Source organism: Paramormyrops kingsleyae, chromosome 5, assembly GCF_048594095.1.
Source record: "Paramormyrops kingsleyae isolate MSU_618 chromosome 5, PKINGS_0.4, whole genome shotgun sequence".
Taxonomy (NCBI): Eukaryota; Metazoa; Chordata; class Actinopteri; order Osteoglossiformes; family Mormyridae; genus Paramormyrops; species Paramormyrops kingsleyae.
In genome coordinates, this window is record NC_132801.1 from 31,015,540 (window position 1) to 31,036,294 (window position 20,755).

The 20,755-nt window shown below is 43.4% G+C and overlaps 1 protein-coding gene across 2 annotated transcripts in view; it reads right to left on the minus strand.

Annotated features, from left to right (window-relative positions):
• Nucleotides 1-652: 652 nt before the first annotated feature.
• The window catches only part of LOC111845496 (trinucleotide repeat-containing gene 18 protein-like), a 60,425-nt gene continuing 40,322 nt past the window's right edge, over nucleotides 653-20,755 (minus strand). For both annotated transcript variants that reach the window (XM_072712557.1, XM_072712556.1), the window contains exons 16-30: nucleotides 20,555-20,732; nucleotides 19,749-20,000; nucleotides 16,830-17,060; nucleotides 14,961-15,325; nucleotides 14,304-14,453; nucleotides 13,585-13,717; nucleotides 12,724-12,841; nucleotides 8,748-8,823; nucleotides 8,379-8,487; nucleotides 6,349-6,465; nucleotides 5,760-5,912; nucleotides 3,735-4,987; nucleotides 3,392-3,628; nucleotides 3,068-3,142; nucleotides 653-2,979 (exon numbers count right to left, since the gene is read on the minus strand). In XM_072712557.1, coding sequence (XP_072568658.1) covers nucleotides 2,773-2,979; nucleotides 3,068-3,142; nucleotides 3,392-3,628; nucleotides 3,735-4,987; nucleotides 5,760-5,912; nucleotides 6,349-6,465; nucleotides 8,379-8,487; nucleotides 8,748-8,823; nucleotides 12,724-12,841; nucleotides 13,585-13,717; nucleotides 14,304-14,453; nucleotides 14,961-15,325; nucleotides 16,830-17,060; nucleotides 19,749-20,000; nucleotides 20,555-20,732 — 3,654 coding nt within the window. In that variant the 3' untranslated portion in view covers nucleotides 653-2,772. The remainder of the gene's footprint in view (nucleotides 2,980-3,067; nucleotides 3,143-3,391; nucleotides 3,629-3,734; nucleotides 4,988-5,759; nucleotides 5,913-6,348; nucleotides 6,466-8,378; nucleotides 8,488-8,747; nucleotides 8,824-12,723; nucleotides 12,842-13,584; nucleotides 13,718-14,303; nucleotides 14,454-14,960; nucleotides 15,326-16,829; nucleotides 17,061-19,748; nucleotides 20,001-20,554; nucleotides 20,733-20,755) is intronic.

Consider the following 20,755-nt stretch of genomic DNA (forward strand, 5'->3'; position numbering starts at 1 on the left):
GGGAAAGGAGTTACTGGGGCTGCCTGTCCGTGGCTTTAGTGCCTGATACCGCAACTTCTAAAAAGTCCCTTTAAATTCCAGGATGGTTGCTGTTCTGTTTTAATTAAATTAGAGTTAAAGCTGGCCTCTGTCTTTCAGCAAACATCTTCCAGGAGAACTTAAGCTGGGAACAAAAAAAAATCAAGAAAAAAGGCTTTACATGTAAACGGGAAATGTGAAAATGCAGTAGCCAGGTCATGATTCAGTGCCTTTTGAGGGGGGGGTGAGCAAGAGAAAACAAGTAAATATAGCACTAGATTTAATATACACATCATTTGTAGCATAGCATGGCAAAGTCATGAATTAAAAAAAACCACAAATTTTAAAAATGCTGAAGCACTGATTCCAGAGATTACGTAAGTGCTGTATCTCATGGCTAGTGTGATGGCAATTTAAATTATTGCTGCATTTCGATCTCTGAGGTATCCCCTTATGAATCCTAAATAGGTATGCAGTTTCTATGGTCCAAGCATTTAAAATGGATTTACTGCTCTATATCAACTTGTAAGACTTGCATTTTGATTCGGAAAATGTTAAAATCAAATCACCATTGAAACAATTCCATACAACCAGGCACAATGGAAAACGCAGAACTAAAAGACACACTACTGTGAAGAGTTGAAAAATAAAGTGATTGGTCTTCATTTGAAGTGTAGCATTTAAAGAAACTGAGTAGTACAAACGTTTCTGGGGAGTGAGGCCTTTGGGTCTTTGGATTGAAATACAGCTTACAAATAAGGGTAACATTTACAATAAGCAACATTTAGCAATATGTTTACACTGTTATAGGCTCTCACAGGAAAGGCTTTTATATAGCAATATATCTGGTTCACCTTGCTAATGACAAAATCTAAGATAGACTTTGAAGTGCTCTGGAACATGCACAAGGCAACAGAATTTTTTACATTTTACAAAAAAAAAAAGATGGAATTGACCAAGTTCCCAATTCAATATCATGCATTATGTTTTTAATCTCAAACACCAGGGATTTTGGTATTTCCGAATGCTACTCAGGTTCCTGAGCTGTTACTCAAAAGTGCCATTAAACACCAAATAAAATGTATTGGTGGCATCGTGTAATACTAATAGGGAAAGCAAGTCATGTAGGACTGAAGCAGACTCTGCCAGTGAAGACAGGGCAGATGCCCAAAGCGTGAATCCCATCTTACTAACAGCTTCCACAGAAGATAACAGTCGCCACACATTCAGTGTTCCTCCGCTCCCGATTGTCAGATGAATTGTCATTGACAAAGCCATGGGCAATGAATAAGTGCTCTTTGTTGTACATTCTTGTCATTCAAAGCAGACTCCAACACTGTTTAAGTATTCCGGAACATTCTTTCTTGTGCCCCGTTGTTCTGTGAAACAATTAGCTAGCACATACAGTTTGTGTGCTCTCAATGCAAACTTAGTTAGAATAGTATATTCCGCAGTTTCATATTCCATTTTTTTCCCCAGACCATATTCACAGTTTTATAAAGCTTTTCCATTCTAAAAACAGTTAAAAAATTACAAGAATACATTTAATAAATGCATTCCATTTATAGCTATAGCATGAAGTATACACAACATTTTGGGATCCCTTAAACTCTATTTAAGCCTTAGGATTTGTTGGGAAGGCGGTTGGTGTCTTCCCATGTTTAAGTAAGTTGCTTAATAGACCAGCATTTGCTTACTGATAAAGCTGGATAAGCCAGTGTAGAGATTGTTGTAAATGTACATCCCAAAGAATATAAGCAACAAACTACGCACGGCTCAAAAACGTCTGCTCAGCTGCATGGTACTCAAAGGTTAAAAGAAGCCTAACATTTCTCTTTGTATTTCATGCTTGTTTCAAGAGTCTTGCCCTGGCTTCAAATGTCAGACTAATGTTGTGACACAGAAAAGTGGTCGGTGGCAGAAAGTCAAGGTGAGGCATCTTGTCAACATGGGTGAGAAACCCCTTATTTGTTAAAGCACCACGTTATGTTCCCAGCAGGTTGAGAGACGATGACGGTAGCGTCGCATTTGCCTGATAGGTCTGTTTTCCCTGTTGAACGCATACTGTCATCTCTGAATGGTTGGTTTCTGTGCTGGACACTGGGATACAGATATGCCTGAGGATTATTATAAGCAAACCTTCCAGTGGTATCATCTGTAATTTAAGTCCTGCTGGTATTGGAGCCAATGGTGGCGATGATGTCTTTGGCTGGCGGTGCCATACTGCTGCAGACATAAGAACCCCAGCTGTGAAACTACCTTTGCCCCACAGACATTTCTGACACTCAGTCCACGATGCCAAGTTTCACGCTCACTGGAAGATCACGGCTTTCCAGGAAAGCTACTAATCAATGTCTTCTTCACTTCGTAAAATGGTTAAAGACATCTTCCTTGACAAGTTTCCAGATTTGGCACCTGAATATCAGTATGCCCTCAAAGACATCCAAGTCAATATATTTACATTATGAGCTGCCATTGGATTAATTTTGTTTCGGCCGTCTAAGTTCCAAGTCTCTCGGGATAAGTTATTAACCTAGAGGAAGATATGTCCTCAGGGCATGTCAGATACACTGAAGCATTTGACACCATCATTTGAGAGGGAGCACACTCTCTGTGCTACTGCTCGCTGTCACCAATCATCTGCAGCGTGTGAATTTAACTATGACCTTTAACAGGCAGCTGGTTTGAATCGTGTTTACTGCAGTGTGGAAGATCAGAAATTAGGGCACTCTGAGGCATGAGAGAGAGGGGTCTTCAGCAGATGATCGGAACACCATTTGTGTTGAAGATCATCCCAGTAGTGGGCTCATAGGTACCAGCCAGGTAGTAGAGATCCTCGCGGTCTTGGTACTTCTTTGTTTTAATCATCTGTTCATATTGTTCCAAACTGACTACTAGACACTTGTGAGAAACAGTCTGTACATCATTTTCATCGATGTGGGAGGACTGGTAGAGAGCACGCTGAAGTAGAAAAAGAACCATTTCAATTCTTAATACACAAATTCATCTTTAAGTGGTTATCACGTAGTAATAATAAGTAATTTCTCACCTCCATAAAATCCTTCCTCTGATTGGAGGCTTGTAGAGTGGCTGGTAGTCCCTTTGCAGATTTCTGATTCCAGTTCTGGCAAGATATGGTAACAGTAAAATGTTATGTTTATATTGATATGACAAATTACAAAAGCCATAATAGCAGTCAACAGGATCTCTATATACATGCCCTATAAAATCACACATGCAGGGGGTATTTACAGTTACAACATAAGCAGAGATACTCATCTCACATTTCATTTCCATAAGACTATTTTTAAGGGTATATAATTCAGTATGACTAAACCTCATAAACAGATTGAGATTATATTAGGCAGCAAACCTTTCTATCATGAAACTTCTTGCCAGGGTTTGTTTCTTCTGGATGGTAAAACCATTTCACTCTGACGACCATGTTATTCCCCCAGGATTCCCACATGCTCTGGATGCAGCCTATATAAGGCAGATTGGGACGTCCTGCAGACAGGAACACTGCGCAGTCTCCAATTTGAATCATCTCCTTCCCACGCATGATAGCTTTGTAAAATAACTTCTTGGCTTTTCCCTTCATGCCTCGCCTCTGAAAAACAGGTGTTGCGGATTTAAGATGTCATTGTTATTTTTTTTTCCCCATGAGTCATTAATGGAGGAATAAAGCGATTTCTGCTTTTGAAAATGATTCTCACCTGCGTGGGTTTGCCATACCACTTCCACAGTTGTCTGGCTGGGAGAAAAGCAGCAATTTTGGGCCGGTTCTCTACCGAAGGCAGCCTTTGCCGCTTTGCCAGCTCCTTGGTGGTGGGCAAATGTATGCCCTCTCGTTTTTTGGGACGGCTCTTTCCTTGAGGCTGCTTCTGCTGCTGCTTCTTCTTCCTCTCCTGGCCCTTGTGTGGAGTAAGACTTGACTCCTGGAACTGTTTGGGCAGCTTGTCCTCTGATTTTTGGTGAGATTTTTGGGTTGTGGGAGACATCTGTGGCAAGACAGCAGTCTCCTCGTCGGAGCTGCAAGAGGAATCGTCTGACGTTGTGGATGAGGAGGACGAGGAAGAGGACGATGAGGAGGAAGAAGAAGAGCAGGAAGATGCAGTAGAGGAGGATGACGAACTGCTGGTGGAGGAGTGGGAGGATTTGGAGGAGACTGGACTGGACGTCCTGGAGCTGGTGGATCTGTCATGGTCTTGACTTCCCCTTTCTCGGACCTGCTCAACTAATTCCGAGCCGCTCATGGTGCTGTTTGGCGTGGCCTCCCCTTTTAGCTGGGAGTTCTTCACTTTAGCCAGCATGTCCTCATTGCTTCCCAGCACAGCAGTGTTACAGGTGCCCACTGAATCTGTCTTCAGGCTCTCCTTCTCTGACGTTTTGGTACTAAGTGTTCGCTGTATGCCATCTCCCGGCAGGCCTGTTGAGTAAGCGACACCCATGACGGCCTTGTTTTCCCGACCAGAGAGAGCGGCGTCTTCCATCATCATCAAGGCTTTTGTCTTTTTCGTTTTAGGCGACATGACCCCTTCGTGATCCAGCTTGATGAGAATCTCTGAAGATTCTCTCTGCGTTTTTGCTTCTAGACTCGTTTCTTGGTGTTCCCCACTTTTCTTTCCTTTCTTTCCTAGTTTCACATTTCCGGGGTTGCTGCTGTCATTCAAAATGACCGAACCCTGTGACCCAGATGGCTCATTGTAGATGTCAACTGAAAGAACTTTACCATAGAGCGGGCATGTGTAGGGCACCTTCACCTGAGAGGCGACTTTAGCTGAGGTCTTGATGCTTTTATTGTGAGTGTCATTAGCCCCTGCAATTGAGGAGCCAGTGGAGCTGACCTGCTGGAATTTTCTTTCAAGTAATGGCCCTGTTCTTGAGGAGGACAGGGGGCTCTCTGTGGATGTCTGAGGAGAGGTAGGACTTTCCCGCTCTGTATGATCCTCTTGACTGTCATCAGGTGCTGTAAGCATGCATGGGTTTATATATTAAGTATTGATGATTCCGCAATAAATTCCTTTTCTATCATGAATGTGTTTATTAACTAACATGATTGGAGGTACACTGATCAGCCATAGCATTAAATCCAACTCTCTAATACTGAGTAAGTCCCCGAAGTGCTGCCAAAACAGCTCTGACGCATCGAGGCATGAACTCCACAAGACCTTTTACGGTGCATGGGCACTCTGACTGGTCTGTGGCTGTACAGCCCCTACCACAACCTGAGATGCACTGTGTGTTCTGACACCTTTCTATCAGAGCCAGCATTAATTCAGCAATATGTGCTACAGTAGCTCTCCTGTGGAATCAGACCAGACAAGCTAGCTTTCACTCCTTACATGCATTAGTGAGCCTTTGGTGCCCATGACCCCTTGGGAGGTTCACCAGTTGGCCTGTCTTGGACCACTTTTGGTAAGTATGACCACTGAATACCCAGAACACCCCACGTGAACTGCCATTTTGGAGATTCTCTGATCCAGTCATCTAGTCATCACAAAGTAGCCCTTGTCAAAGTTGCTCAGATCCTTCTAACTCAACTTCAAGAACTGACTGTTCACTTGGCTAATACATAACTGTACCCTTGACAAATGCCACTATAGTTAGATAGTGGTTTTAATGTTATGGCTGAGGAGTTTGTAAAAAGCATAAAAACTCAGACTATGGCATAGAAATCAAATGCTGAACGGGTCCACAGAACCTCGTAATTAGTGACCTAATTGGGCATGTTAAATTACCAGGCTTTAGTTTGGGTTTTCGGCCCCGGGGTTTTGGAGCACGCTCCTCGGGGGTCTGTGGGGTCGACTCCTGGTTCTCAGACACATCCTTACTGGACTTCCTGCCTCGCTTTTTTGTGCTGGGCACCAGGAGAGCAGGAGAGGGCTCAGCACCTGTGGAGTGTTAAGCATTCGGGGGTTAGAACAGGCCATTTTACGTGTTCATAATCAGAACGATTCACCTCAGATTGATAAATAATCTTGGGACATTTAAACTTGAAATTATTAAACAAACAATATGTTTGCAGTATAGGTACAGTATCTGTTGACTTGGGTCCGCATTTGGGAATGGGACAACCAGACGCAAGTCAATTTGGGCATATCTTGATAGTTATAAGGGAGAAATAGATAGAAATTGACAGATACCTGTGTTCATTATCAAATGCGAATTTCACTAAACAGAATATCACCTGGACATAATCTAAATAAAACACTGATGTTCATTCTGAATTTGCTTAAAATTATATTGATATTTCAAGAAAAGTTTCTATTCATACTTTTACTATTTTTCTATTAAATCCTAATTAGTATTCCTTAACATAATACCCACATTGTATCTTGTAGTTGGGAGGAAGCAACCTGATGTGCGACAAGGGAATTCGTCCTGTATCACCATCGTCAAACTCAACTGTTATCAAGTCATCCTCTGCATCTATATCAGAATTTCCTGAAATCACAAAACGAGAGAAGGCTTAGAACCATCCATCCATCCATCCATCCATCCATCACCACATATGGCAGAAGCCAGAGGTGCACTCTGAATAGGACACAACTTCACCACAGGGCCCGCAGATACCATCATATGTCATACTCTATGCACGATTTAGAGATTCCAATTAGTCCAAATGCTCTTATTCTTTCAATACAAGGAGAACATGCTAACTGCACATACACACTGAGCCAATGTGTCACCTACCTTAGAGAGAAACTATTACTTTTGCCAGCTTGTCTGCAATTTCACCTCTGCAGTATAATAACATTCATTTACTCTCCAATACTAAACTTGCTTATTATAGGATCTTGAAGGCCGACTTTGCCCCATTCTGTCGAAAAGCGAAGCAGGGCCCACAGAGGATCTCAGCAGAGTCTGTTTCATGTCAGATGCTCTCCCAGTGGAGAGTTTTAACTGATTTTCCAAAAGAAGCTTTTGCAGCCCAGTTTCCTCTCTGATCCCAATGAGTTCCTGTCCAATCAGCATTAGTTCTAGTCCCATGACCACAGTAAGAGACGATCTTTTGGAAACACCATCCTCATTAGGAGGAAAAACTCTCTTCCCCTCCTAATGGTGCCATAGATAAAGTGCCCAACAGTGACTTACAGAACCCATTGTATTAAGGAATTCATTTAGCCTTTTTCCTCCCTGTAGTCTAAAATAATACAATGCATGGCCTTTGGAACAACTAAAATTTAATCAACCAGTTTTAATAATTAGTTTACACGAAAATCCATGGGGCACTTACAAATATTATTCCTACCACATGTCACCTTGCCTAGCTAATGAGGTTTCACTTCTGGATCATAATATAGTTTTAGTTTTTCATAAATGACAGATCAATTTATATCCAACCACTGGTCAAGTAAGAATATTGTAGTAACATTCATTTTAAAAGAGCTGCTATATCATTAATATGGCTCAACCTTTCTCCGCAATATGTTTTTTTTGCCCTTTTCATGTGCCCCCCCCCTCCATAATACAATTGTTTTCTGTAATGCTTGCTGTTTAATACACTTACTGATATCTGATTGTCTGTGGTTGCTTTTTAAGGTGTGATTGCTGGGTAACTTTATATATGTTCAAATAAAATTATTTTTCTTTATAAAGGTAAGATCAGGTATTCCAAAAACATTTTTTCTAAAAATAGTTGCCAAAAAGTGGGGGGTCGTCTTATATTTGGGCCAATATGGTAAAAATGTTTTCACATTTTAACAGGAGGAAGCGACAAACACCAGCAATGTTTAGATACATTTTAACTGTATTAAATCGAATCTCAGAATTAATTATGGATATTTAAATGTTAAATTAGCTTGAAGGTTCAGTACAAGTTCACTGTGGATGACCTTTGAACCCTGAAGATGCACCATCCACCAGCTGCTACTGTTGTATGTATTAGCTAGTGCTAAGCTTATCCTTCCATCCATTTTTTGTAACTGCTTGTCCTTTTCAGGGTTGTAGGGAGTCTGGAGAATATGGGCACAAGGCAGGGAACAACCCAGGATGGGGCAGCAACCAATCACAGAGCACACTCACACACCATTCACTCACACTAAATTGTGCATGTGTGTTTAACTCCAATTAATTTTTGGACCGTGGGGGGAAACTGGAGTACCTGGAGGAAACCCCACAACGACACGGGGAGAACATGCAAACTCCACACACATGGAGCCATGGCAGTCACTCGAACCCTGGCCCCAGAGATGTGAGGCAACAGCGCTAACCACTGCACCACCATGTCACCCCCATGCTAAGCACATATAAGTGATAGTCAAAGTGAGGACATTCCGACCCTTTAAACATCCACGGTGCTCTTCACGGTGGGGCTGTTTAACATTACAGTGAGACTATGAGAAAGGGGACATTACCTCGGACGACAGTGCCAGGGTACAGACACCGGTACTGCTGGCTCCAATAGGCGGCGATCCTCGTGCCCTCGGGAAGGTGTCTCACAGAGGGAGGCTTCACATCAATAATCTGCACATGCGACACATTTCGTGAAATAGCTCTTCAGTCACATGCACGTAAATTTAATGCATTAGTGGGATTCATGGATAAGGCACACTAGAATACATAAAAACTGCATTTTTTAAAATAAATACACATTATAACCATGCACATAGACATCCATCCCTATGCAATCCCTTCATGGAGGAAAAAAAATCACTTTGGAGTGATACTGCACTGCATCCAGCTGCCCTTGCAGATCCCCTAGTCAGCAAAAAGCAGTTACTCACCGCCTCCTGCAACAGCTGCTCCAAACAGTAGATGTGTGGCCTGTTTCCTCGCTCGCCCTCCACCATCACTCTGTATCTGCAAGGCATGGCCCACAATGCTTAGTTCACCCAGAGGGTACGCAGCCATGTAAACAAACCCCCTCTCTCATACACCCTCACCTCTGCACGCCATCGAGAATCTCTACACGCAGACCCATGGCCACGGAAAGAGACGCGATCAGCGAGAAAAGGTCATAATTGCACTTTCTTAGGGGCGATATTTTCTCTCATTCGATCTTGTTATTCGAGACAGTAACCCCCAGACAGCTAGAAGAAGCTGCGAGCATTAATTCAAGGCTCCCTTGAGGAGCAAATGCAGTCTTGAACAGGCGTTCAGACAAAATATCCACCAGCGCCTGACCTCGGCAGGTAGCCCTGGTTCAGGGTGTCTCCTCAGGGAGGAGAGGAGTCTTACATAGCGCATAGATAACAACTTTAAGGTGATGCACTAAAATGGAAAAACAAACAGAGATAAGAGGAAACAAAAATGTTCTCAACTGACCCGAGTATTGTAACCTGACTTTTTTGGCAAACTGAGCAAAATTATGAATACTGTAAAAATAACATAAAAGACTGCATCCTGGCATTTTACTTTAAATAAGAAGCATTTCCAAAGTGAGAGCTTGAGAACATTAATATGCAGAACTCCCCAAAGTTTAAGAATGTCCAGCTTAAAATTATTAGTGAAACTAAGAAGCTATGAAACATTACAGGCACTCAAGCATAATATATTGCCCCAGTTCCTAGCTGATCTGTTTAATAAAATGCATGTAACTGCAGTGGCTGCTCTCATCGTATCCCATCAAGCTGCCGGTCCTTCAGACCACTGGAGCGCCGACTGGAGGGACCTAAAGCAAATGCTATGGCGCTTCGCTCCAGCGAGTCGAGCTCGTTGTGGACCAATTGGCTGACATAGAGGTTATTTACCTTGCCGTTCTCGGAGGGCCGAGTTTCTGTCTAAGGGAAGGTCATGTCAGTTTGCAGTGCGGCTAAGTCAGAAGAGAATACTCGTGAATCCTCAGCAGGTCTTACGCACCACAAGCACTGACACACCTGGGGGGGGCTGTTTGTAATGCCTTCTTCTTTACTCAAAGCAGGTCTCTGGAGTTCTCCTGCCAGACATTCAATAAAGCCGTCTACCGTAACATCCCACAGAGAAACCGCGGGAAAAGCCAGAGCGCTCTTTAAGTAGAGCCTCCGCTCATGTTTATCAGGTACTGAAAGATCCACATCTCCTCCATACGGTAAAAAAAAAAAAAAGAATCAGTGGGGTGTGTGATATTTAACACACTGGTTTAGCTTTACAAATACAGCTCCATTGTCTTCTCTCTGTACAGACAGCTCTTTATCAAAAGCAGCTGACACAATGCATCTTAAGCTCTCCTGCACATTCCTTTACTGTGTCCACTGTACTGGGCATGTCTGATGTCTTCTGGAGAAGAAGAGAATCCTACGGTCTCACAACCCGAAACGTACAGAAATGACAGACTTGGGAAGGCCCTGACACACATGATATGGACTCTAATAATGAAAACAGAACTAAACCACAAACACAGGCAGATGGGATATAATTCCGAACACAGCTCTGAAAGATACCACCTGCCCCTTGCAAAGACTGTCCAAGCAAATCTGCTACAAAATATATCGAAGCACATGGATTGCCGAACAAACAACTATCCAAACAATTTCCTCTCACAAGATTATAACATGATAAGAGCGCAAGTCATTGCAAAGAAGGCAACAACATGTGCAGTAATTAGTCCACAGCACTAATTCTAGCATTACGAAGTGGTCCTGCCCTTTTCATATTTTATAGGGAAACAGTTCTTGCCAATGCAAAAATGACAGTACAACACAAAAATCAAGAGGTGTTTCAAAAATTTTGCGTTTACCTTTGAATTAAGGCAATGTCGAAAGCACCATAATTAGTAGTAATTTTCTGGGAGCGCACAGATAACTACAAACATCATATTAAGATTAATGCTCACTTTCATTGGAAAAGTGAAGGGAAAGAAAAAAAGAGAAAATCATTTTGCGCATGAAAAAGAAAACCACAGCAAAGCGCTGAAAGGAGAAAGATGGAGTGCTGCTACTCCCTAACAAGCCATGACTGCAGTCACGAGCGATACATAACTAAAGCCTATCCTGTTCCTCCCTCTGAATCACCTTATAAACCATTATGACAGCGGCCACTAAAGACAAGGTAGGGATTTTACCCCCTAGAGTTCCAGGGTTTTTGCTTTTCTCCACCCTTTTAAAAGCTGCCCTGTGGACGACTAACAGGACAGCAATTTGTATATATTTACTCCTTTATCCCTTTCTATAGCTTGAAGAGTAATTCATTCACCCCTACAGGATCATTCCAACTAATCAAGGGGATGCCTGGGCAAACATATACCACTGTGCATTATCATAATCATTCACCAGACTGTGTTGTACTACTGAACAGATTTTCCCTCCTTTGAATGCATTTAGGTGTTGTGTACAACATGGATTTGAATTTGAATGTGAGAATAGATAGGGAACAATCAATCTGTTCCATTCGGCCGTCCATATAGACTGGAGTCTGTATTTCCCCCCCTCGGCACGGATATTTAAAAATCTTTTCAAAACTGGTTTTCACTGTGATGCTAAAGCTTCCATCGCAAAGCTTTGGGGTTAGGGACTGGGAAACCAATACATCCTTAGACAAAGGACCCTTACAGGGTGGGAGAAGGCCTTTATGCCACAACAAAATGAGAAATGGTGTGGAAATCACAGCGGCCAACAATGGGGAGCGCCGCACAATTTAATCCTCTGCAAACAAAAAGCCTCGCAAGATATGCCGTTCTGAACGGAACCGTATGTTTATCAGCGGAATGAGACGACTGTGTTGGTCAAAACTTAAATTTCCAAGTGTGAATATCAACAAAAACTGTTTGCCATGATGCCTTAAAACTGATGTTAAGTTTCTGTTGCATATGACAATTGATTGTGTCCAAAATTTACTGAGCCCATGATATGATGGAAAGTTGCCAAAAGCAGAAACTACAGATACCACCTGCTGAAAATTCTGGTGTTGACTGCTTCAGGACAGCATATTGTCAAAATATTACAATTTTCAAACTGCCTTGCAGCTCCTTCCGGATTGACTTTCAGTTAAATTGCTTTATTCCGAACTGCACAAATGTGGTTTTAGTAGCTCGTGAACATTAAAGCCATCGATACTTTCTTGGACGGGTTCTGAGACCACTCACATAGTCCCTCTTTTTTTTAGCTAGCGCTCACTGAAGCCAAGACAGACTCTCCAAATGTTGGTTATAACAGCAGCGTCCCCAACGCGAGCCAAGAGCTAAGCTGAACCTGGGCCAGGAAGCCGCTGCGAGACGCCTTCCTACCGGAGCTGCTGACTGAAAAGCGCAGACCGCTCCACAGTTCACCAGGGGGACATTGTGTTTAGCAGTGAACAGGGAGGCGAGTCAAGGTGAAGGTGGATCAGAGGCACTAGCCGCGCGCTAACCACGACCGTTTCGGGGGAAATAAAATATATATTTCATCCCAGCGTGACAATAACTAAGTAATGGCACCAAAGGAATCTTTCTGCATTTTGCTATCTTAAAGAATAAGTAAAGTGTGTTGATCATTTTGTGTGTCTGTGTTCAAAATCATACAGCGACAAAGCAAATGGCGGTATTTCCTCCTGGACGTCCGATTAATATGCAAGGGCCTTTCGCTTCTTTTAACTTTCACATGATCAAAGGCCGAAGTTTTCTCTCTCCCCCTTTTCCTTTCCCCCCCGGTTTCTGCACAAAAGCCCACAGTTAGAGTGTAAGAGTATCACGCCGCTGATTTTCCTGGCAGCCTGAAGCCGTCTCGCTAACACAATGTCAGACGCGCTGAAAGAGGAAGACGGCTAACAAGCTGCTTTGACGTTTGTGGCAATTTGTGGAGGCCTTACATGTCTGGGGAGTGAACAGTGTTGACATGGCCGGCATAGAGCAGCTTGTCGTCCATGGGGATGAGGACCCTCAGTCCATCTTTGAGTTCGTCCTTGTCAATCACACAGCTCCGGGGGGCTGCAACACAAGGCCACGTTCCCACAGTCAGGCAGAGAAACAGGGGCGCGGTGGTCAACGATTAAGCCCACAAATGTGCCCCTAGAATTCCCATCTCATCCTCGGGAAGAATTGGTGGAAAAAAGAGGACTTCTATGGCTTTTTTTGGGCGTTCATCAGGGCAGCGCTATGTCTGTTTTGTAGGTTGCTGTTAAGAAACACTCTAAAAGGGAGAGCAGGTGACTCAGGTCGCACTGCGAATCGGAAAGATGATTTGCACACGGTAGATTTGCACAAACCACGTCGTTGTGTGTTTAGCATGGAACATGGCCTGGGTGATAGCTAAGGGATGGCTGAGGATGACAGAGAATCAGCTCTCTTTGCACTGTAACTTCTTTGATCAGTTCTTACGTGAAAAATCAGATTAGTCCCTTTAAGACATTTAAGGCAGCAGAGGAGACAATGGGTAAGAAACAGAACATGGTCTTATTTGGCTACATCCCCTCTGTGAAAGTGAGATGAAATCTGATGATCCATACTTGTGTTTTTTAAACTGATACACATTAAATATGATTCACTGCAAAATGAGAGGCAGACTAGAGCAAATGAATTTCAGGTGAGGTGGATTTTAATGATTCTGCTAAATAATAATAATAATAAAAAATTCAGCATATTTGAAATGACTGGAAATTTTCTACATAAACAGTAATAAAATGCATCTATTAATGATTAATCCCTGCTGATTGATTGCGTGTGTGGCTTACGTGGGGTGCCAGGTCGCTGGCAGTGGGCGGGGCCGTCATCCTCAGAGAAGCTGCTGTCCTGATTGGGCTCAAAGTCCTCGTCCGCTGCCATGCTCTCCATGAGCTTGCTGACTGCCCCACCCTTGCCGCGTATCTGAGGTGCGACACAAATATCAATAAGCTAATTCTGCATATTAGCATGTTACAGCATTAAGAAAGTATCCACAGAAATGTGTGACTACAAGAGCCCCTGTGGGAGAGGTGTAACAAGCACAGCATATTTTACAAATACAAAACACCTCATTTTGGGGGTAAAATATATGACAAATGACCATTAAAAACAGTGCCTCCATCTCATTATCCCTTACAGCAGAAGTTCTCCGCCAGTTGTGTCTCAGGGCCCACATTTCCTTGGTCATTAATTTATGGCCCAAATTAAAAAAATTTTGAATGAAAATTTATTCGGTAAAAAAAGAAAAAAATAGTGCAGTTACTACAAAGACAAAATGAGAGAATAAAACTATATGTGTGTGTATACACACACACACACACACACACTCCACAACCCGCCATTTGAGAGATGGTACCTTACAGCCTGACCAGTGGATTACTTTATTCTGCTTCCCCCAGTATGTATAAAAAAATACCATTTAATTAAATAATTATTTGAAGTGTGACCAGAGTTGAAAAGCAGATCAGCCCTAAGTCTTGCCATGTATTTTACTCTCAAGTGTGCTTACCTCCTTCCTGGCCCCCCCAGGCCTGGGCTTGGTCTTGAGCCTTTGCCCTGGGGAGGTGGGTGAATGGGCGAGAGCTCTCCGACTCCCCAAAATGGGCTCCGACATTGGCAGAGTAGACGGGCACCTTGGCGCCTCTTTGCCCTTCTTCTTCTGAAAAACAGCCCAACGGCCACGCCATCAGTTAGCATTCCTAACACTCCTAACATGTCCCCTAGGGAAGAGAGGCACACCAAATGTCGAGTGCTCTATTTGCATGCCTTTTATAGGAGGCTGAATAGGACACTCAGGTGTCACCACCGCAGCCTGTAATCTCTGTGTCTCACAGAGGGGTGGGGATGAGGGTGAAGCCGAGAGATGGGGGGAGGGGAGAGAGGGAAAGACAGAGATGTAGATGGAGAGAGCGAGAGATCAGGCAGCGATCACTAAGAGTCTTGGGTCATGCATTAGTGTCCCCCAACACGGCGAGCTCAGCGGGAGGCTGAGGCTTGCACTAGAAACGCTCCAGAACACCCGCTGTGAGAACACCGTAAGCCCGTGGCCCACGTCTGCTCTGTGGGCACGGCTGGCGGGGACGGGCTCTGCGCTGGACAATAGGGGTCAGCGCCACTCGCTTCACGTAAATAGAGGGACGGGTTGCAGCCTGGCAACGCTTCTCACCTCCCTGGATACGGCAGCTTTTTTGGAGCTGCACGGCGTGGCCTTAGAGCAGCGGCCGGGTCTGGGCTCAGTGGCTGGGGGGCTCCTGGGGGAGGGGGAGAGGGGGGCGGGCGCAGCGGCGTCGTGGAGGAAGATCCGCTCGCTCCTCCGGCGGGTCCAGCGCTCCTCGTCATTGGCCTCCGCCTTGGGATGAAAGTCGAGCTCCTCGGCCGCCTTCATCTTCCTGGGCTTCCTGGGGAACTCCGAGGCCGCCATGGGCTTGCCGGAGCCGGACTCCTCCGGTGGGCCGCCCTCATGCCGCGGGGGGCCGACCGTCCTCCCGGCCGCTGCGTCGCTCTCGGAATCCGTGCACCCCACCTCCGCGTCTGGACGAGATAGTTTGAAAGGAAACATAAAAGCCCACCACCCCAAATAAGGACGATTTCACAGAATTATAAATCCGAAAGCTGGACAGCCCGTCAGTAAGTATGAGCTGTGGTCTGCATCTGACTTTGACTGCTGAAAAGAACAACGGCAGAACAAAAGAAGGCTAACAGTTTTGACCAGTCCTCTTCAAGAGATGCACACGCATACAGCTCAGTGCGTGCACACACACTGTCAGGCGTCGCACCTCATGGCTTTAAAGACCCCCTGCTGAAATCCCCTTTGCCAAACCAGGTTCAGGTTTCAGGCAAACAGATTAACCGCCACAATAAGGCTTTTAACCTATGTAATTGTGTACCATAGGGGAACAGATAAAAGACTGTACTGGCTCTGAGGATGGAATGATGATGAATAATGAATCAACATGACAATCCCTGCATGTGAAATATGAAAATTACGAGGGAATGATTTTATTGAAGTTGGAATAATCCTGCAGGGACAAGGCCTGTGATCTCTTAGTGGATGAAAGAGGACAATCTGTTTTGTGTCACATAGTGCATTCTTTATTAAAAGGGCAAATAATATATTTTTTTAAACAAAGACCGATAATTTAGCCTTGGTCTGAATTATTCATGAAAGCAGACTACGTAGTAGGCCTTGCACTTTTATTTCCTGATCTAAGACCAGAATTTGCCAACATTAAAAATCTGTAATGATGAGCAATAAAATCAATAAAGTCACATGCGCTTTCGTCCAAGAATGACGGCAGATCTGTAATGAAAGGTCACCAATTGGCATGCAAGTATTCTGCACGGTGAGCCAAGAGACGTCAAGCTCTCTCTATGAACTGTCAACTCCCTACATTTTCATTCTCAGTCTGAAGTAGCTACTCCTATTGTTACCACCAGTTCATTGTAGGTTATTCCTGCTGTCTCTATTATTCTAACAATACCAAGACTAACAATGCTGTCTACACTCAGTAAGACTACTATCAGAACCGGATGTGCGTGGGAACGGACTATGAACACGTACTTATAACACAGCATCTGGGGTATTAATTAGGAAGATGGTTCCTCATATTCCTCAATCGAGCACTTGTCAGGAGCACACGAGTAGTGCGGTATGCGCAGTAAGAATCCAGCCAGGGAGAATGCACGACCAGATTTACCGAGGAGAAAAGCAAAAGGACTCTCAGGGTAGAACGAATGTGCGGAAAGCTATTTTTAAACTGTTGTTTATTCTACCTTATTCATTCTGCACGAGTGGCGCACACGCATGGGGCACTCACAGATGACATTCAAAACCAGACAGTGGCAACACACCAAATGATTGCATTTGTTTATAGGTCCCGCTTCATTTGATTTGCAAAGGACAGAAACTGCTCACTTCAGATGAAGCAGACTGCGTTTTTTATGACTGATCGTTACGAGGACGTGCACTGTTTACCACGTCTGCAGATAAAGGGCTATGAGACTGACAGAAAGAGGCAAGTGCCAAGGCCGTTACCCAGAAGGCTTTGTCTGTCCTCTTTGTTTCTGGCTTTCTGCTTTGCTTTCGGCTTGACGGTGGAGAGCGGGGAGGACGTGACTGGGCTTGGCACAACTCTGGCTGCAAAGAGAGCCAGGAGGCCCAGTCCACTTTCCTCCGGAGAGGAGGAGCACAGCCCAACACTTTCGTCCAGCACAAATCCATAGCCGTCCTCCTCCTCCATTTCATTGCCTTTCTTCCTGGAGAAATCTGTGAGGGACAACAAAGCACTATTCTGAAATGATCCCATTTAAACCCAACGTTAAATCTATAAGGCTTAAAATATTTAATACTTATCCTAAACAGAGTCCAAAATGTCCCTTCTAGGACAAGTTATATACCAACAAGACCAATAATTCATATGAGACATGCAGGCAAAAAAAAAAAAAAAGCTAAGCTGTAGCTCACCATCCTTGTCATCTGTCACGGTACTGTGGCAAAGGCTAAATTTATTGGAGATAATAGATATGTCCTTTAAATTTGCTCATAGGTCTGCTCGCCAATAAAAATGATTAAAGCATGAGAAACAAGCATGATTTACTGTGGGTACAGTGCAGGGCGGCACACTGCTCATAAATACAATGAGATTGAAACAATTTAAAGCTGGATTCCCATTCAGGCAGCTCAAGGTGAAAGGCTGGGTATGCAAAGGCACAGATAGCGGCAGACCTAACGAGAGACAGCGTTCCCATGCTGATACAGCTCAGCACAACAATGAGTAGGCGAGCGGGAGCGGGAGCGGGTTCGCTGCTACAAGCAGAAATCCCCAATAAAGACAACATAAATTATTAACTCTTCATTCTGTGAGGATCTCGTCAAGAGGCCAAAAAAATAAAAAATACAGGCTGTCAAAGAACACACTCAACAACTAATTAGGGAGGACAAGTGACAACGTTGAGGGTTTGCTTAATCAAAGACAAGGACATGTTAACACAGGACGGCTGCCGGGGCCCAGGATCACATTTGAAATTGAGAAACCACCCTAGCCGACGTATGCAGCTACTCCAAACGACCAGAAAAGGGTGTTAACGTGCAGCTGCTGTAGGGGTTCGATGAAGCGCCTTGTAATTTGGAAGAGATGAAAAAATAAAGCAGAGTCACACTGACAAAAACAGGCTAGCCACGTTTCTCTCAGCACTATTTACAGTACATGCAATCGCTTCTGTTTTGGGTCCCCTGTGTAAAAAGCTGACATAAACAATGAAAGAAAACTCAGGCAGGACTCATCCTCTTCAGCCAAGGCTGAACCTCATCTAAGGCTGCATGCTATCAAAGAGTCTTACATTCCCCACCAATTCCACATTCTGTAGAATACTAATGTGACAGAGTATGAGATATTTTTTGGAGTAAATGTTCTCAGTAGAACTGTAATCTGGATATAAATACCCTAACGGCCTGCATGGGCATACTCACAAACTTGCATAGGTATAACATACCACACAGCAAACTGTATAAGCAGCAAAGATATATTACAAAGGTTGGGTTACTATTTAATATATATATATATAAATGTAGCAATAATGAAGCAATCTGCATGCCTACCACAGAATGACTGACTAATTGCATTTATCCCAGGTGTTGCACTGAATTATTACACAGTTCAGTTTTAATTCAAGACCCACACAAGCTTCAATTCCATATGATACTGTTACAAAATAAAGTGCACTCTGAGGATGGTGAGGTCACTGACCAGGAATACTGATCTTTTACATATCAGATATTCAAATGAAATTAGTGTAGTTTAATTTATTAGGTGAGACCCCCATCCAGCCCTAACCTTAACCATAAGTAACCAAACAAAAAATGACACTTTTGCCATTTTTACTTTTTAGATTGCATTCACAGATCTTTGTAGGGACCCAAAAAATGGTCCCCACAACATCAAAACAACAGGTTTTTATAAAAAAAAAGACACTTGCCTCCTATAAACCTAATCCACCAAACACACACACACACACACACACACACACACACACACACAATAGAAAAATACATAAACATCTCTATGAACAAGTCCGTTTCATTAAATACGGTAGGGTGAGGAAAGGTTAAGCCTGTGATTACACAAATGACTACATCTCTTCCTGCTACTAATTTACCCGTATGTACTATGATTTAAATTTAAACTGCTGCGTTTAATGGCAAAAATATTGCCTCACACAGGAAAAGTAAATGTGTAATAAAAACAGGCAAGTAAGAACGGTTTTGTTTAAGAGGGGATACCCAGAGGAGAAGCAACAGTCAGGGAAAGTTAAATAGTATCAAAAGGCAGGTTAATGATTAGTGAACAGGGCATCAGTCAGTAAAACAACAAGCTACGTAACTTCAACAATGCCAGCCTCACTGGCCAAAACCTGCAGAAAGGCTCAGACATTGTCCTCTTATACTAGCTGTCCTGAGCATTCAGTTTGCCTTCTGGTTAAAAGTCTGATTCACAATTATTTCAAAACCAAATTCATGGATATTAGTTTTTAAAGAATGTTTGCATGTGCACACAAACACGTCTCTATTCAACACAAATTTAGAGCATATTTGGAAGGGGTATTTTAATCACAGCTGGAGATTGAGCCCGCCTAATGAATTAATAGAAATAACAGCAGGAGTTCGGTCAAAATAAATTCAGCATGTTTCACAGAAATGTAATAAACCTACCAACACACTTAGCAAATACACTTGCATTGCAATTCCAATACAGATGTTGCAAATCAAGCTGAGAGCGTAAACAGGATTTTAAAGGGGCTCAAAGAAAGCCAGTTGTTTTACACCCAATCACACAAACCACACAGCAGTGGTCTTTAGCGCATGGCCACCAATAGTAGGAGCATTGATGGCATGTAAACACAGAGTAACTACTATGTTTATATTATTATGAACAAAGCAAGGCCTTGGTCAGGGAACCTTGATCAAAGGCGTCCTCCGAGGATTCGCTGAAGGACTGCAGCCGAGGAGGGAAGCGCCTGTGTTTCGTCTGGTTGACCTGCGCAGATTTCAGGGCTCCGGAAACCGTGGTCCTGTCTAACAGCGACTCGCCTCTCCTGGACCCGGAGCTTGATGGGCTGGAACACTGGCTGCGTAGTTCTGGTCGGCCCAGTATTGTATGTGTGGGCCAGCCATCTTTTACAGAATCACCATCCTCTTCAGAGTCTGTGTCTGCGGCAAATCAGGAGGCAAGTGTCTTTTAAAGCTTAATAACTGGGCTCCCATACTGCTGTTCAACTTACAGTGATGTATTATAAATAAATACCAAAATTCAAATTAGCCAGTGTGCAGAGTAATAAGCAAAAACCCCAAGCTATGTACACAGTGGCTTAACATTAAAAAAACAAAAGTTGGAATATTTAATAAATCACAGATCTTGCCACTAGCCTCTCTTTCAAATTAAGTGCAACCTGTAACTTTATATTAATTTTCTATGCAAAGTAATATTAAAAATGTCATGTTAAATGTTCTGCATAGGACAAGCGGGTAGTCCAAATGAGTGGATGGTTAAAATCCCCTGTGGTCCTCTGTTAACACAAAAAAACATTTGATATTTAACTGTTATTTAATGAAAATAAGGAAAATCCCATAATAGTCTGGCAATCCTCCACAGCTCCTGTTGTATGAGTGGCCGCTCATTTTGTAGTGCATAGCTGACCTTTCACTTTCAACTTCTCCCTGTCTTGTGGGGGAGGGTGATAAGGGTCTCTTATTTCATTACTCACCTTTCATCTCAAAACCCGGGAGCATAAACACTGTGCTGCAACTTCCAGAATTTGTTTTGTAATGATCCAGTGAGGCTTCTGCGTGCTTGTTCAGTTCGGTCAGGGAGAGGGCCTTGTCAAGCTTTGTGGCCAACAGTTCATGCATGGCTACCTTCCGCCACTTCCTTTTCGATGGCATCTATAAGGTGGGTACATTTGAAC